General features: G+C 46.7%; 1 protein-coding gene across 2 annotated transcripts in view; it reads right to left on the bottom strand.

Moving 5' to 3' along the window:
* Nucleotides 1-1,308: 1,308 nt before the first annotated feature.
* The window catches only part of efhc1 (EF-hand domain (C-terminal) containing 1), an 85,018-nt gene continuing 69,128 nt past the window's right edge, over nucleotides 1,309-17,198 (bottom strand). For both annotated transcript variants that reach the window (XM_072264678.1, XM_072264676.1), the window contains 5 exons: nucleotides 16,748-16,968; nucleotides 15,795-15,935; nucleotides 4,032-4,245; nucleotides 2,140-2,302; nucleotides 1,309-1,925 (listed from right to left, as the gene is read on the bottom strand). In XM_072264678.1, coding sequence (XP_072120779.1) covers nucleotides 1,400-1,925; nucleotides 2,140-2,302; nucleotides 4,032-4,245; nucleotides 15,795-15,935; nucleotides 16,748-16,968 — 1,265 coding nt within the window. In that variant the 3' untranslated portion in view covers nucleotides 1,309-1,399. The remainder of the gene's footprint in view (nucleotides 1,926-2,139; nucleotides 2,303-4,031; nucleotides 4,246-15,794; nucleotides 15,936-16,747; nucleotides 16,969-17,198) is intronic.

Below are 17,198 nucleotides of genomic sequence, written 5' to 3' on the forward strand. Positions count from 1 at the left end.
TGGGTCTGTACTCGCTGGAATTTAGAAGAATAAGGGATAATCTCATTGAAACCTTTCGAATGTTGAAAGGCCTAGACTGAGTAGATGTGGAAAGGATGTTTCCTATGGTGGGGGGAGTCTAGGACAAGAGGGCACAGCATCTGGATAGAGGGGTGTCCATTTAAAGCAGAGATGTGGAGAATTTTCTTGAGCCAGAGTGTGGTGAATTTGTGGAATTTGTTACCACGGGCAACTGTGGAGGCCAGGTCATTGGGTGTATTTAAGGCAGAAATTGATATGTTCTTGATTGTACGCAGCATCAAAGGTTACAGAGAGAAGGCCAGGGAGTGGGGCGGAGGAGGGGAGAACAGTATCAGCCATGATTGAATGGCAGAGCAGACGCGATGGGCCAAATGTCTTAAGGGCTTAATAATCGACTCCAATATCTCCCCAACCACTGAGGGAAGACTAACTGACCAATAGTTTCCTTTCTTCTGCCTCTCCCTTCTTGAAGAGAGGAGTGACATTTGCAATTTTCCAGCCTTCCAGAACTATTCCAGAATCTAGTGATTTTTGAAAGATCATTACTAGTACCTCCACAATCTCTTCGGCCACCTCTTTCAGAACCCTGGGGAGTGCATCATTTGGTTCAGGTGACTTATCTACCTTCAGACCTTCCAGTTTCTCAAGAACATTTACTTTAGTTTTGGTAACTTCACGCACATCATGACCCCTAACACCTGAAACTTCTGCCATACTGCTAGTGTCTTCCACAGTGAAGACTGATGCAAAATACTTATTCAGCTCATCTGCCATTTTTTTGTCCCCCATTACTAGAACCATAGAACATTACAGCACAGAAACAGGCCTTTTGGCCCTTCTTGGCTGTGCTGAACCATTTTTCTGCCTAGTCCCACTGACCTGCACCTGGACCATATCCCTCCATACACCTCTCATCCATGTATCTGTCCAAGTTTTTCTCCAGCACTGTTTTCCAATATCTATTCTTGCCTGTCTTTTACACCTTATATACCTGAAGACACTGCTGGTAACCTCTTTAATATTATTGGCTAGCTTATTTTCGTAAGACAGGGCTGTGTATGATGAGGGTTAGTGAGGAGTGAATGTGTCTGACAAGTACAAACTACAGTCCTGAACCAGATGAGTGAGACTGGGGCAAGGATCAGCATGGGAGAGATGGGCCAAAAGGCCTGTTTCAGTACACTCCTAGGCCATGTTGTTACTAGAGGAGGTTGAGGGGCGTTGTGTCCACTGAAGTGTTTGCCTTCCCCCAGCAGATTACTGAGCTTTACGGAGAGGGAAACAGCCTTGGGAGGTGTTCATTCCATCACTTTATTCCATAATACACAGCAATATTTTCTCATCTCACAAAACTCTTCAACAACTGTTAGTTTGGGTGTCAGCAGGTGGCTTCTGGGGTGGTGTATGGGCTGCAGTCCTCACGCTGGTGCTGAGTGGTTGGGGGACAGCCCTGGGCTTGGGGAGGACAGCTAACATTATGGTTTTCTGTAGCATGGGTACAGATCTCCCCCTGATACTGAGTGGTTGGGGTACAGCCCTGGAGTGTAGGGAAACAGGCGATGCTCTGTTTCAGAGGTGTGTGGGTACTGTTCTGGTTCTGGGAAAGATGGGGATCACCCTGCTGAGGGCTACACAGGGGTCTTTCAGTCTTGTCCTGGTACTTGCTTGCACTGACGTTAATTGGCTGAGGAACACCAATGTTTCCTGTGTCTAAGGGTGCACCAATTTCTCCCTGGTAATTGGGCACTGGGATATCTCTCTGCTGAGGATCACAGACGTCTCCCTGGAACCCATTTCTCAGTGTTGTGGTGTCGGGTAGCTGCCTGCATTCCGGAGGTACAGGTGAGCATTCATCGACAACTGCAGTGGCTGGCGTTGACTCTGAGTTGTTCATCATTGCAGAGCTGAAAGAAAGTGAGAGTGGTAAGATGAGTGTGCCTCGGGCCCTGAACTGCCTGAAACCGTGTCACACTCTGCTCTGTGTATGTGAGACAGCTGGCCCGTGGAGAACGCAGAAAGCCAGGCCTGCCTGTTCACCAGCTGGAGAATAGACAGGAGCAGGCTGTGCAAGAGGACTGGCCCTTGTCTGCAGAGTAAGGAGGCAATGGAAAAACTAACCCAGCTTTTTGCTCCATTGCCTGTAGGGCTGCTCGGCCGACCCTCTCCTGTGCCTTCTGCCGGAACGACTCGAGCGTCTCGCTTGGAAACCCAGCAGCATGTTCTTCCAAGTATTTGTAGACAAACTCATCAGCGTCCGTGATGATAAAGCGGTGGCCAATGACTGAAACAAAACGTAGCTCAGCTGGAGATGAGGAATGGATCCTAGGACACTAATACAGTTACTGTCTGATAACACCCCTCCCAAGACAGAACAGTCAACCCCACCACCCTCCCTCCTCATGGGACCATACAGTCACTGATAAACACCCCCTCCCCCCCGAGACCGTACACTGACCGTCCGATATCCCTCATCTTGAGACCGTACAGTGGCCATCTGATAACGCCCCTCCCAAGACAGCACAGTCAACCTCACCACCCTCCCTCCTCATGGGACCATACAGTCACTGATAAACACCCCCTCCCCCCGAGACCGTACACTGACCATCCAATATCCCTCATCTTGAGACCGTACAGTGACCGTCTGATATCTCTCCTCCCTAGACCGTACAGTGACTGCCTGATGTTCCCATTTCCTGATTTCACTCTCTTCGACCACACCGATACTCATCCCTGCATGTTGGTGTTCAACCTGGGTCCACCCTACCCCACATAGCTCCAAGCTCCATTTCCTTTCACACTGATCAGTCCCAGCATGGTCTCTGGTGTCTGCGCCTCATCAACACTGAATTCTCAGACTAGGTAACAGACCTCTTAATCTTTCCCTCTGCTTCCCACCCCAAACAGCATATGTCATGAAATTAAACCTGTTTCTGATTCTCCTCCATCCCCATTCTTTACCCTCTCTGTCCTCCTTTTCTCTCCCCCCAGTCTCCTCCCATCCTCATCTTTTACCCTCTCCCTTCCTCCTTTTACTACCTCCCCGTCTCCTCCCATACCAACTCTACCTTTAGTCTGAGGAGAAAACTCCATCTGTCCTTCACTCACACTCCACTCCCTCTTGATATCTACCCGCCTCCTGTTATTCTGCTATCAGATCCCAACATTTACAGCCCTCTGTCACTTCTCCACTTCCCAACCTTTGTCACTATTCACACTTTCCTCTCTTCCATCTGCCACCTAGGCTCAGAGGACCATAGAAGCAGATGCAGTGTTTGACCCATCCATTCCATCATGTCTGATTTATTATCCCCCTTAAGCCCATTCATCCTATTCTCTTACCCTCACTGCATGTGGCACAGGCAGCAATCCAGAGATTACTACGCAGGAGGTCCTGCTTCTCAGCTTTCTACCTAGCTCCTTATGTTCTCTTTTCCAGGACCTCATCCCTTTTCCTACCAATGTTGTTGGTACCGGTATGCACCACGACTTTGTCTGCTGAATCTCCCCCTTTAGAATGCTGTGGACCCAATCTGAGATGTTCCTTTCACCTGGGAGGCAACATACACACCTACAGAATCTTGTGTCTTCTCCTCTATCTATGGAATCCCTTATCACTCTTCCCTGCTGAGTCACAGACACCTCGTTGCTGTGGCTTCCTCCGGTCAGTCATTCCCAACAGTATCCAAAGCTGTATAGCTGTTGAGGGAAACAAGGGGTACTTTGTACTGCTGCCTATTCCCTTTTCCTCTGCTGACAGTCACCCAGCTACCTGCCACCCCTCATCCTCCCCCACCCCCACATCTTAACAGGGGGCATCTCCCTTCTACCCACCAGCCCAGGTAAAAGGTTTGAAGCATTGACTGCCCATTCCCCTCCACGGCTGCCGTCTGATCTGCTGAGTTCCCCACACAACCGTATTCATCCCCAAGAGGAGTTGATAAAGTGTCTTCCCACCGACAGTGACCATCTGAAAGAAGAGGGCCATTCTTCCACACGCCTCTCAATTGTACCTTCCACAACTGAAGAGATGGCCAGGTCTCTGGCTGTGTAGAATTCAGGCTTTTCCACATTGCTTCCTGGTTTGGGAATCCTGATCTTCGACAGGATCTTCCCACCGGTTCTGCCAGAGTTGCGGAGTGGTGGTTCGAAGATGCTGATGGTATCTGTGGCCACATGGAAGCTGAGGATGAACCTTCGGGCGTTGTCCTCTGGGTACCTGGACTCCTGGTGGTGGTGGTGGGGGGGGCGGGGGTGGGAAGGAGAGTAGAGCACTCATCACTAAGCTCCCACCTTTTGCTTCTGATCTTCAGGTAACCTCCACCCTCATTCAGGCCCCACAGCAGAAGGGAAAGAGGCACTTTGGCCCATTAACTCTGCACCGACTCGTTCAGCAGGATGTCTCTTCCCACTCTCATTTAAACTTCTTCAGAGAGTTACCCAGATTCCTGACAGCCACACCCAACAGGGTTTAAAGACCACAACTACTGAAAAGCGATGTCCATAGTGCCTCTGGTTTTATATACAATCACCATTCTAAGGCAGAGGTGAGAGGGTATGATATGAAGCATTACAGAGAGTTGTAGGTGGATCAAGGTTGGCCTCTGGGGATTTCTGACTCAGAAAGAATACATTGATGGCGTGACATGATCAAGCAAGCTGAAGTAAGTGTAGATGTGAGAAATAACTAGGGCTCAAGATGCCATGGGCATGTGAGGGGAGATTAAAGGGAACGGAGATGCTGGTGGGAGTCATTTATAGACTACAAGACATAGGAGCAGAATTAGGCCATTCAGCCCATCAAATCTGCTCTGCCATTTCATCATGGTTGATTTATTATCATCTCAGCCCCATTCTCTTGCCTTCTCCCTCATAACCTTTGATATCCTGACTAATCAAGAACCTATCAACCTCCACTTTAAATGTACCCAATGACTTTGCCTCTACAGCCACCTGTGGCAGTGAGTTCCACGGATTCACCATCCTCTGGCTAAGGAAACTTTCATCCATGTATTCAGATGCCCTCTGGTCCAAGACTTCCTCATTATAGGAAACATCCTCACCATATCCACTTTATCCTGGCCTTCCGATATTCAATAGGTTTCAATGAGATCCCTCCTCATTCTTCTAAACTCCAGAGTTTACAGACCCAGAGCCATCAAATGCTCTGCATACAAGCCTTTCATTTCTGGAATCATTCTCATGAACCTCCCCCCGATCCTCCCGAATGTCAGCACTTCCTCAGATAAGGGGCCCAAAACTGCTCATAATACTCCAAGCGCAGTCTGACCAATGCTTTAAAAACCTCAGCGTTACATCTTTGCTTTTATATTCTAATCCTCTCAAAATGTATGCTAACATTGTATTTGCCTTTCTTAAGCAGGTAAAGGCTGTTTTGGGTTTAGTACAGAGACAAATTTAATAAATCACACATTAACATTTACATGTTGACTGGGACTCCCATACTGTAAAAGGACTGTGTTGGACAGAGTTTGTGTTCAGCAAAGTTTTCTTAATCAGAAGTCCCAACTACAGAAAGTGCAATACTAGGTCTCTGCTTTGAGAATGACAAAGGGCAGGTGATAGAAGTGTGTGTGTAGGGGAACACTTTGCATCTAGTAATCATAATTTCAGTAGTTTCAAGATAGTTATGGAGTAACATGGGTCTAGTCCTCAGGTTGAGATTCTGCATTGGACAAAGGCCAATTGTGATGTTAGACCATAAGACACAGGAGCAAAATTAGGCCATCTGGCCCATCATGTCTACTCCACCATTCAATCATAGCTGATACTTTTTAAAAATCTCCTCCTCAACCTCAGGTCTCAGCCTTCTCCCCGTAACCTTTGATGCAACGTCCAATCAAGAACCTTTCAATCTCTGCCTTAAATACACTGAATGACCTGGCCTCCACGCGTGGATGTTATAAATTTGGACCTTTGGCAGTCCTTTGACAAGGTGCAATACATGAGGCTGCTTACCAACTTAAGAGCCCATGGTATTACAAGAAAGATACTAACATAGAGCATTGGCTGATTGCTAGGAGGCAGCGATTGGGAATAAAATGATGCTTTTCTGGTTGGCTGCCAGTGACTAGTGGTGTTTTTCAGGGGTCGGTGTAGGGACCACTTCTTTTTATGCTGTATATCAATGATTTAGATGATGAAATAGATAGCTTTGTTGCCAATTTTGCAGATGATATGAAGATTTGTGGAGGGGCAGGTAGTAGTTGAGGAAACAGGTAGGATGCAGAAGGACTTAGACAGATTAGGAGAATGGGCACGAAAGTGGCAAATGAAATACAATATTGGAAAATGCATGGTCATAAAATTTGGAAGTAGAAATAAATGTGTGGACTATTTTCTAAACGGGGAGAAAATCCAGGAATCTGAGATGCAAAGGGACTTGGGAGTCTTTGTGCAGAACACCCTGAAGGTTAACTTGCAAATTGAGTTGATGGTGAGGAAGGCAAATGCCATGTTAGCATTCATTTTGAGAGGTCTAGAATACAAGAGCAAGGATGTGATGCTGAGGCTTTATAAGGCACTGATGAGGCCTCACCTTGAGTATTATGAACAGTTCTGGGCACCTCATCTTAGAAAAGATGTACCGGCATTGGAGAGGGTCCAGAGGAGGTTCACAAGGATGATTCCAGGAATGAAAGGGTTATCATATGAGGAACATTTGATGGCTCTGGGTCTGTACTCACTGGAATTCAGAAGGATGAGGGGGGATCTTATTGAAACCTTTCTAATGTTGAAAGGCCTAGACAGAGTAGATGTGGAAAGGATGTTTCCCATGGTGGGGGAGTTTAGGACAAGAGGGCACAGCCTCAGGATAGAGGTGTTACCTTTCAAAACAGAGATGTGGAGAAATTTCTTTAGCCAGAGGGTGCTGAATTTATGGAATTTGTTGCCACATGCAGTGCTGGAGACCAAGTTATTGGGTGTATTTTTACTCCTCATGTATGTAAAGGATGTAAGGAATAAAGTCAATTCAATTCATTTCTGGATTGCTGCCTGTGCTATGTGCTAGTGAGGATAGAAATGGTGATTTGGCTGAGAAGCTGGTGTAGGGGGCAAGGTTCTTGGATCATTGGGATCTCTTCTGGGGGAGGTTTGATCTGTGCAAAAGTGACAGGTTGCACCTGAACCCGAGGGGGACCAATGTTCTCATAGGCAGGTTTGTTAGAGTTGTTGGGGAGGGTTTAAACTAACTTGGCAGGGGGGGTGAGAACCAGAGTGAAGGGACTCAGGATAGGACGGATGGTAAAAGAGTAAAGTTAGCACGTAGTCAGATTGTCAAGAAGGGCAGGCAGATGATGGGACTTATCTGCAGCCTGCATAGAGGTCGGTGACCAGTGGTGTGCCTCAGAGATCTGTTCTGGCACCCCTTCTGTTCGTGATTTTTATAAATGACCTGGATGAGGAAGTGGAGGGATGGGTTAGTAAATTTGCTGATGACACAAAGGTCAGCGGTGTTGTGGATAGTGCAGAGGGCTGTGGGACATTGATAAGATGCAAAACTGGGCAGAGAAGTGGCAGATGGAGTTCAACCCAAATAAGTGTGAGGTGGTTTATTTTGGTAGGTCAAATATAATGGCGGAATATAGTATTAATGGTAAGCCTCTTGGCAGTGTGGTGGATCAGAGGGATCTTGGTGTCCAAGTCCACAGGACACTCAAAGCTGCTGCACAGGTTGACTCTGTGGTTAAGAAGGCATACGGTGTGGGTGAATCGTGTAACAATCTCAAAGCAGTATGGCAGAGGGAACTTGGAAGTGATATTGAAGATAATGAGTGGTCAAATATTTTATCAAATGTGGGTAGACATATTAGGGAAATGAGAGGGAAATTTATTCAATATAAGATAGTACACAGATATTATTGGACACCAACCAGACTCCACAAAATGAGGATTGTTGATAATTTATGCTGGAAATGTAAAAATGAGGTGGGCACATATTTTCACATGATTTGGGAGTGTTCCATGGTTCATCCATTTTGGTGTAAAGTTCTTGATCTGTTGGGGAATTGGTCGGGTTCCACACTGCCCTTGTGCCCACGGCTTTGTCTCCTGGGTGATAGGACAATGATACCTAATGTAAACAATGACAAATTTACTCTTTTAAAGGTGGGTCTCATCACAGCTGCAAGAATTATATTGCAAAACTGGAAATAACCCAGATGCCCCACTGTGAAGGAATGGACTGAAGAAATGATGAAGATTTCATCATACGAACACATGTTGGGAAGAATTAACAGTGAGGGGAAAGTGCAAGACATGTGGGATCAATTTTGGTTGTATGTTAATTTAAACTTAAATTAGAACCTCTTTTTGTTTCTAAGTTTTATTTGTTTTCCTGTCATGGGTTGGCTGTGTAAATATGCTGTACTGTATCTGCTCTATGATATGCTGTGCCACTTTGTTAAATAAGAATAAATAATAATTAAAATTTGGGGAGCCGAGAGGTAATGTTACAGCTATACAGGACCCTGCTCGGAACTTGGAGTACTGTGCTCAGTTCTGATCACCTCACTACAGAAAGGGTGCAGAAGAGATTTACAAGGATGTTGCCTGGATTGGGGAGCATGCCTTATGAGAATAGGTTGAGTGAACTTGGCCTTTTCTCTTTGGAGCAACAGAGGATGAGGGGTGACCTGATAGAGGTGTATAAGATGACGAGAGGCATTGATTGTGTGGATAGTCAGAGGCTTTTTCCAAGGGCTGAAATGGCTATCATGAGAGGGCACAGTTTTAAGGTACTTGGAACTAGGTACAGATGTCGTCGTAAATTTTTTTACGCAGAGAGTGGTGAGTGTGTGGAATGGGCTGCCAGCGATGGTGACGGATGTGGATACGATAGAGTCTTTTAAGAGACTCCTGGATAGGTACATGGAGCTCGGAAAAATAGAGGGCTATGGGTAACCCCAGGTAATTTCTATAGTAAGTACATGTTCAGCACAGCATTGTGGGCCAAAGGGCCTGTCTTGTGCTGTAGTTTTTCTGTCCTTCTATTCCACTGCCATATCTGCCATCCTGCCTGCACTGTACAATGGGCAACCAAGACCAAATCAATAATAAAAGGAAAAACCAGCCCTTCTTACCTGGTTCTTGGGACCAGCCTCTTATCGTTGAAGCCTCCAAGTTCCCACTCTGACTCTAGCCCTCACTCCAACGATGGCTGCTCCGCTAGACCCTATCTCTCTTTTATGGTTTAAAAAAGAAAAACCCGACACTGGGAGAAAGAATTCACCTCGTCTGGTGGTGCTCTGCCTGCGTCTCGATTTGCAGTGTAAGTTCCATCATATAATGATCACTGCCTCCTAAAGACTCCTTTACATAAGGTCCCGAATAAAATCTGGCTTATTACACAACACCTAATTTAAGATATCTTTTCCCTGAGTAGGCTCAAGCACAAGCTGCTCTAAAAACCCAACTTGTAGGCATTCAACAAATTCCCTCTCTTGCGATCCAACACCAACCTGATTTTCTAAGTACCATCTAAGGGTCTCTTAAAAGATCCAGTTGTATCCGCCTCTACCACCATCATCGGCAGAGCATTCTACGCACCACCACTCTTCACATGGAAAAACTTGCCTCTTGCATCCCCCTTGTAACTACTTTCAAGCACCTTAAAACTCGTGTTAGCCATTTCAGCCCTGGGAAAAAGCCTCTGGCTATCCACACAATCAATACCCTTCACCATCTTATACACCTCTATCAGGTCACCTCTCATCCTCTGTCACTCCAAGGAGAAAAGGCCAAATACACTCAACCTATTCTCGAAGGCATGCTTTCCAATCCAGGCAACATCCTTGTAAATCTCCTCTTCACTCTCTCTATAGTATCCACATCCTTCCTGTAGTGAGGTGACAAGAACTGAACACAATACTCCAACTGGGGACTACCTGAGGGCTTATATAGCTGTAACATTACCTCACGGCTCTTGAACTCATTCTCACGGTTGATGCATGCCAGTTGAAGTCAGTGCTCACCTGGATGCGTCACTGGTTCTGAGTGTGAGAGTCACCACCTCAAATCGCGCAGAAGTAACAGATTAATCCCAAACATGCGTGAATGTATCTCCATCCATGTTGGCCAGGCTGGTGTCCAGATGGGCAATGCCTGCTGGGAGCTGTATTGCCTGGCGCACCGCATCCAGCCAGATGGGCAGATGATAAGTGACAAGGGTGTTGGAGGAGGTGGCTTTGTGCATAGTAGGTCATGCCTAATCAATCTTATACAGTTTTTCCAGGAAGTTACAAGGAAAGTGGATGCTGTCTACATGGACTTTAGCAAGATGTTTGACAATGTTCTGCACAGGAGGTTGGTCAAGAAGGTACAGTCGCTCAGTGTTCAAGATGAGATAGTAAAATGGATTAGACATCAGCTTCGTGGAAGAAGCCAGAGAGTGGTAGTAGATGGCTGCCTCTTTGACTGGAGGCCTCTGACTAGTGGAGTGCCGCAGGGATCAGTTCTGGGTCTGTTATTATCATCTGTATCTATGATCTGGATGATAATCTGGTTAACTAAGTCAGCAGATTTGTGGATGACAGCAAGACCGAGGACAGTGAGTAGTGGACAGCGAGTAATGCTATCATGGCTTGCAGCAGGATCTGGATCAGTTGGAAAAATGGGCTGAAAAATGGCAGATGGAATTTAAACATAGAAACACAGAAAACATACAGCACAATACAGGCCCTTTGGCCCACAAAGCTGTGCCGAACATGTCCTTGCCTTAGAACTACCTAGGCTTTACCCATAGCCCTCTATTTTTCTAAGCTCCATGTAGCCATCCAGGAATTTCTTAAAAGACCCTATCATTTCCACCACCACCACTGCCGGCAGCCCATTCCACGCACTCACCACTCTCTGCGTAAAAATCTTACCCCTGACATCTCCTCTGTACCTACTCCCAAGCACCTTAAAACTATGCCGTCTCATGCTAGCCATTTCAGCACTGAGGAAAAGCCTCTGACTATCCACACGATCAATGCCTCTCATTATCTTGTACACCTCTATCAAGTCACCTCTCATAAGACCATAAGACAAAGGAGCAGAAGTAGGCCATTCGGCCCATCGAGTCTGCTCCACCATTTTATCATGAGCTGATCCATTTTCTCCTATTTAGTCCCACTCCTCTGCCTTCTCACCATAACCTTTGATGCCCTGGCTACTCAGATACCTATCAATCTCTGCCTTAAATACACCCAATGACTTGGCCTCCACTGCTGCCCGTGGCAACAAATTCCATAGATTCACCACCCTCTGTCTAAAAAAATTTCTTCGCATTTCTGTTCTGAAAGGGCGCCCTTCAATCCTTAAGTCATGCCCTCTGGTACTAGACTCCCCCATCATGGGAAACAACTTTGCCACATCCACTCTGTCCATGCCTTTTAACATTCGAAATGTTTCTATGAGGTCTCCCTTCATTCTTCTAAACTCCAAGGAATACAGTCCAAGAGCGGACAAACGTTCCTCATATGTTAACCCTCTCATTCCCAGAATCATTCTAGTGAATCTTCTCTGTACCCTCTCCAACATCAGCACATCCTTTCTTAAATAAGGAGACCAAAACCGCCCACAGTACTCCAAGTGAGGTCTCACCAGTGCCTTACAAATTACAGCAGGAGATAGAAAGGACATGTCAGAAGGGCAATGTCATGATAATCGTTGGGAATTTTAACATGAAAGTGGATTGGGAAAACTAGGCCAGTACTGGACCTCAAGGGAGAGAATTTGTAGAATGTCCAGGGAATGGCTTTTTGAAACAGCTTGTTGTTGAGCCCACTAGTGCTGGACTGGGTGTTGTGCAATGATCCGGAGGTGATTAACAGAGCTTAAGGTTAAGGAACTCTCAGGGAACAGTGACCACTATATGATTGAGTTCACTTTGAAATTTGAGAGGCAAAAAATAAAATCCAATGTGTCTGTATTTCACTGGAATAAAGGAAATTACAATGGCATGAGAGGAGAACTGGCCAAGGTTGACTGGAAAGGGACACTAACAGGAAGGACAGCAGAGCAGAAATGGCTGCAGTTTCTGTGAAAAATGAGGCAAGTACAAGACAGATATATTCCAAATAAGAAGAAACTTTCGAATGGAAGAAGGACACTACCATGGCTGACAAGTGAAATCAGAGCCAAAGTAAGAGCAAAAGAGAGGGCATACAAGGAAGTCAAAACTAGTGGGAAGATAGAGGGTTGGGAAGCTTTTAAAAACTTGCAGAAGGAAACTAAGAAGGTCATTAGGAAGGAAAAGATGAATCATGAAAGAAAGCTGCTGACTAATATTAAAAAAATACTAAAAGCTTTTTTTAAGCATATAAAGGGTAAGAGTTGAGGATAGATATAGGACCAATAGAAAATGACACTGGAGATATTGTAATGAGAGACGCAGTGTTGGCAGAGGAACTGAATGCGTGTTTTGCATCTGTCTTCACAGTGGAAGACATCTGCAGTATACCGGACATACAAAAGTGTCAGGGAAGTGAAGTATGTGCAGTGAAAATTACAACTGAGAAGGTGCTCAGGAAGCTTAATAGTCTGAGGGCAGATAAATCTCCTGGACCTGATGGAATGCACCCTCGGGTTCTGAAGGAAGTAGCTAGAGAGATTGCGGAGGCATTAACGATGATCTTTCAAGAATCGATAGATTCTGGCATTGTACCAGATGACTGGAAAATTGCAAATGTCACGCCGTTATTTAAGAAGGGTGGGAGGCAGCAGAAAGGAAACTATAGACCTGTTAGCCTGATATCAGTGGTTGGGAAGTTGCTGGAATCGATTGTTAGGAATGAGATTACGGAGAACCTGGAGGCACATGACAAGATAGACCAAAGCCAGCGTGGTGTCCTGACAGGAAAATCCTGCTTGACAAACCTACTGCAATTCTTTGAGGAAATTACAAGCAGGGTAGACAAAGGAGATGCAGTAGATGTGGTGTACTCGGATTTTCAGAAGGCCTTTGACAAGGTGCAGCACATGAGGCTGCTTAGCAAGATAAGAGCCCATGGAATTACAGGGAGGTTACTAGCATGGGTGGAGCATTGGCTGATTGGCAAAAAAAACAGAGAGTGGGAATAAAGGGATCCTATTCTGGCTGGCTGCCGGTTACCACTGGAGTTCCACATGGGTCAGTGTTGGGACCGCTGCTTTTTATGCTGTATGTCAATGATTTGGACTATGGGATTAATGGATCTGTGGCTAAATTTGCTGATGATACAAAGATAGATGGAGGAGCAGTTAGTGTGAGGAAACAGAGAGCCTGCAGAGAGACTTAGATAGTTTAGGGGAATGGGCAAAGAAGTGGCAAATGAAATACAATGTTGGAAAGTGTATGGTCATGCACTTTGGTGGACGAAATAAATGGGCAGACTATTATTTAGATGGGGAGAGAATTCAAAATGCAGAGATGCAAAGGGACTTGGGAGTCCTTGTGCAAGATACACTAAAGGTTAACCTGCAGGTTGAGTCGGTTGTAAAGAAGGCGAATGCAATGTTGACATTCATTTCTAGAGGTATAGAATATAAGAGCAGGGATGTGATGTTGAGGCTCTTTAAGGCACTCGTGAGACCACACTTGGAGTATTGTGTGCAGTTTTGGGCTCCTTATTTTAGAAAGGATGGACTGACATTGGAGAGGGTTCAGAGAAGATTCACGAGAATCATTCCAGAAATGAAAGGATTGCCGTATGAGGAATGTCTGGCAGCTCTTGGGCTGTGTTCCCTGGAGTTCAGGAGAATGAGGGGGGATCTCATAGAAACATTCCGAATGTTAAAAGGCCTGAACAGACTAGATACAGCAAAGTTATTTTCCATGGTAGAGGAGTCTAGGACAAGATGGCGTGACTTCAGAATTGAAGGACGTCCATTTAGAACAGAAATGCCGAGAAATTACTTTAGTGAGGTGGTGGTAAATCTGTGGAATTTGCTGCTATGAGTGGCTGTGGAGGCCAAGTCATTGGGTGCATTTAAGGCATAGCTAGATAGATCCTTGATTAGCCAGGGCATCAAAGGGTAGGGGAGAAGGCAGGGGGGTGGGGATGATGGGAAGAATTGGATCCATAAGGCCATAAGGTAGAAGAGCAGAAGTAGGCCACTTGGCCCATCGAGTATGTTTCACCATTCAATCATGGGCTGATCCAATTCTTCCAGTCATCATTGCATGGCTGTGCAGACTCCACGGGCTAAATGGCCTACTTCTGCTCCTCTATCTTATGGTCTAATGTGAGAAAACTTCACTCAGAGGGTGTTGTGAGTGTGGAATGATCTGCCAGCTCAAGTGTGCATGTGAGTTCTATTTCAACCTTTAAGCAAAGTTTGGGTAGGTAGGGTATGGAGGACTGTGGCCCTGGTGGTGGTCAATGAGAGCTGGCAGGTTAAGTGTTTTTGGCATGGACTAGACAGGCTGAACGGCCTGTTTCTGTGCTGTACTTTTGTATGACTATACTGTAACGAGGTGAGCAGAACTAAAGAAAGTTGTGAACTCAGCCAGCTCTATCATGGGCACCAGCCTTCCCAGCATTGAGGACATCTTCAAAAGATGACCCCATTACCCAGGACATGCCCTTTTCTCACTGCAACCATCAAAGAAGAGGTGCAGGAAACTCAGCTTTTTGGAACAGCTCCTTCATCAGGCTGAATGGAGAGTGAACCCATGTGCTCAGTTGCATATAGTTTTTATTGCACATTGCATTGTACTGCAGCCACATATGCTGGTGATATTAAACGTGATTCGGATTCTCAATTTGGACCCAGCTCTCATTGTTGTTCTTCAGGTACGGGACAATTCCAGTGTAACCTCTCCACTCGTACACTCTCTGCCGAGATCCACGAAAACAATAAGCTCTACCCCGCTTCACTGCATAACAATGTCAATCTTTCATAGAGTGTCTCCACAGACCCTGCTCATCACGCTGAGTTCCTCCAGCAGTTTGAGTCCACATCTCCTGTCTACCTTCCCATCTACCTGTCCTTACCTCTCAAACCATTGGAACACGCTGTAAGGTTTCACTGCTAATGTTGTGGCCTCTCTGTTACGTTTCACTGCTAATCTAATGTGCCCTTTTATTTTTTGTTTCTTTACTAACCCTATAATCAAATTAAGAATTATAAAGCTCATCATTTAATTGCATATTGTGTACTGTTTGTTATTTCGTGGTACTGATTTGTAACAGGGGACACGTCTCGCAGCATCCACACAAACAAGATTTCATAAGTTTGGCCGTGCTGAGGGCTGTCTCCCCTTAGAGTAAGCTGCTAGCTGAACCGGAGGGTTACATCACCATCTGGTCCAGTGACAACTCACCGGAGTAGATGACCATAGGACACTGGAGTAGATGACCATAGGACCATTGGACACTGGAGTAGATGACCATAAGACCATTGGACACAGGAGTAGATGACCATAGGACCATTGGACATAGGAGTAAATGACTGGAAGACCATTGGACATAGGAGTAGATGACCATAAGATTATTGGACATAGGAGTAGATGACCATAAGACCATTGGACATAGGAGTAGAATCAGGTCATTTGTTCCATCAGTCTACTCAGCTACTCCATCGTCTCAACTCCATTCTTTGTTCCTCAGATACAGTTTCAGCACTGGGGCGAACTTCTCAGTGACTATCCCACCAAATATTGACATGTACTACAGAAAGTGTGAGACCCTCAACTTCCAAATCCTCACCCCCATCCCACAGAACCACACCACAGCTGTCCCACAATCCCACATCCCACAGACTGCCTTATCCCAACCCTACATAGTTACCATTCTGGCCTCGTAGCGGAGGACAATCTTGTCCTTCTCCAGCAGTTTGATGAGATCTTTCTTAGGCACCTTGGGGATCAGTGATAGGCAGTTCTGCACCGAATCCTCCAGCGAACCAAACCCATTGTAGGGAGGAATCCACTGAGGGTAATGGAAAACCAGAGCTTACATGCCACTTCCTCTGTTTCTACCCTGCCAACACCGCTCCTCATCCACACACACCACTCTTCACCCACCCTCATCTCCACACAGTTCCCACCCACCCTCATCCCCTCTCCACACCACTCCCCACCCACGCTCATCTCCACACAGTCCCAACCCCCCCTCCACACAGTCCCCACCCCCTTCATCCCCTCTCCACACCACTCCCCACCCATCCTCATCCTCACACACTCCCCACCCCCCTCATCCTCTCTCCACACAGTCCCCATCCACACTCATCTCCACACAGTCCCCACCCTCATCCACCCACACCACTCCCCACCCACCCTCATCTCCACACAGTCCCCACCCACCCTCATCCCCTCTCCACACCACTCCCCACCCACACTCATCTCCACACAGTCCCCACCCACACCACTCCCCACTCCCCCTATCTCCACACCGTCCCCATCCCCCTTATCCCCTCTCTACACAGTCCCCACCCCCTCATCCTCTCTCCACACCGTCCCCACCCACACTCATCCCCTCTCCACACACCTCCATCTCCCTCACTCACCCCCACCTTCCATTCTGTCTCCGATGTGTCTACATCACTGCCCATCACTCTGATCCCCACTCTCACACACCCCTCCCTTCATAACCCTCTCCCCTGCCTCTTCCCAAACCCCCCCTCATGCTGCAAACCTGTCCCAGTGCGTCTCCCCCTCTCATTTTGCCGCACTCTCCCCTATTTGCTTCTTCCACTCCCTCACCTGCCCCTTTCCCCCATAAGCCCTCTCCCCCATCGAGACCTTGTCTTCGGATGTAGGTGGTTGCCTGGTCACATGGACAGGGCGAAGGTCGACTCCACGCACGTTCTGCTGATAATATTCCCTGGTGAACTCGTCACAGTCGTAGATGAAGAATTGTCGACCAAGGATAGTGACAGGCTGACCTACCACAAAATCCCTGGGCCCAAACCACTCCTTCACCTCCTCCTTCGGCAATTCCATCGAAATGGAGGGGAAGCTGCCTTCAGGGGAAAGGATCGCCATGTCAAGGGTGGGGATAGCCCGAGATGGGGAACGAGAGGATGGCCAGGTCATGGGACACATGCAGAATGCGACTATCCCTTAGTAAGAGACAGTCTGTGAGAGACCTGTCTCCAGCAAGGGTCAGATTGTGGGAGATCGTCCCCAGTGAGGGTCAGTGTGTGTGTGTGGGACCATCCCCCACTGAGGGTCAGTGTGCGTGTGGGGACCA

The sequence above is a fragment of the Mobula birostris genome, chromosome 8, assembly GCF_030028105.1.
Source record: "Mobula birostris isolate sMobBir1 chromosome 8, sMobBir1.hap1, whole genome shotgun sequence".
Lineage (NCBI taxonomy): Eukaryota > Metazoa > Chordata > Chondrichthyes > Myliobatiformes > Myliobatidae > Mobula > Mobula birostris.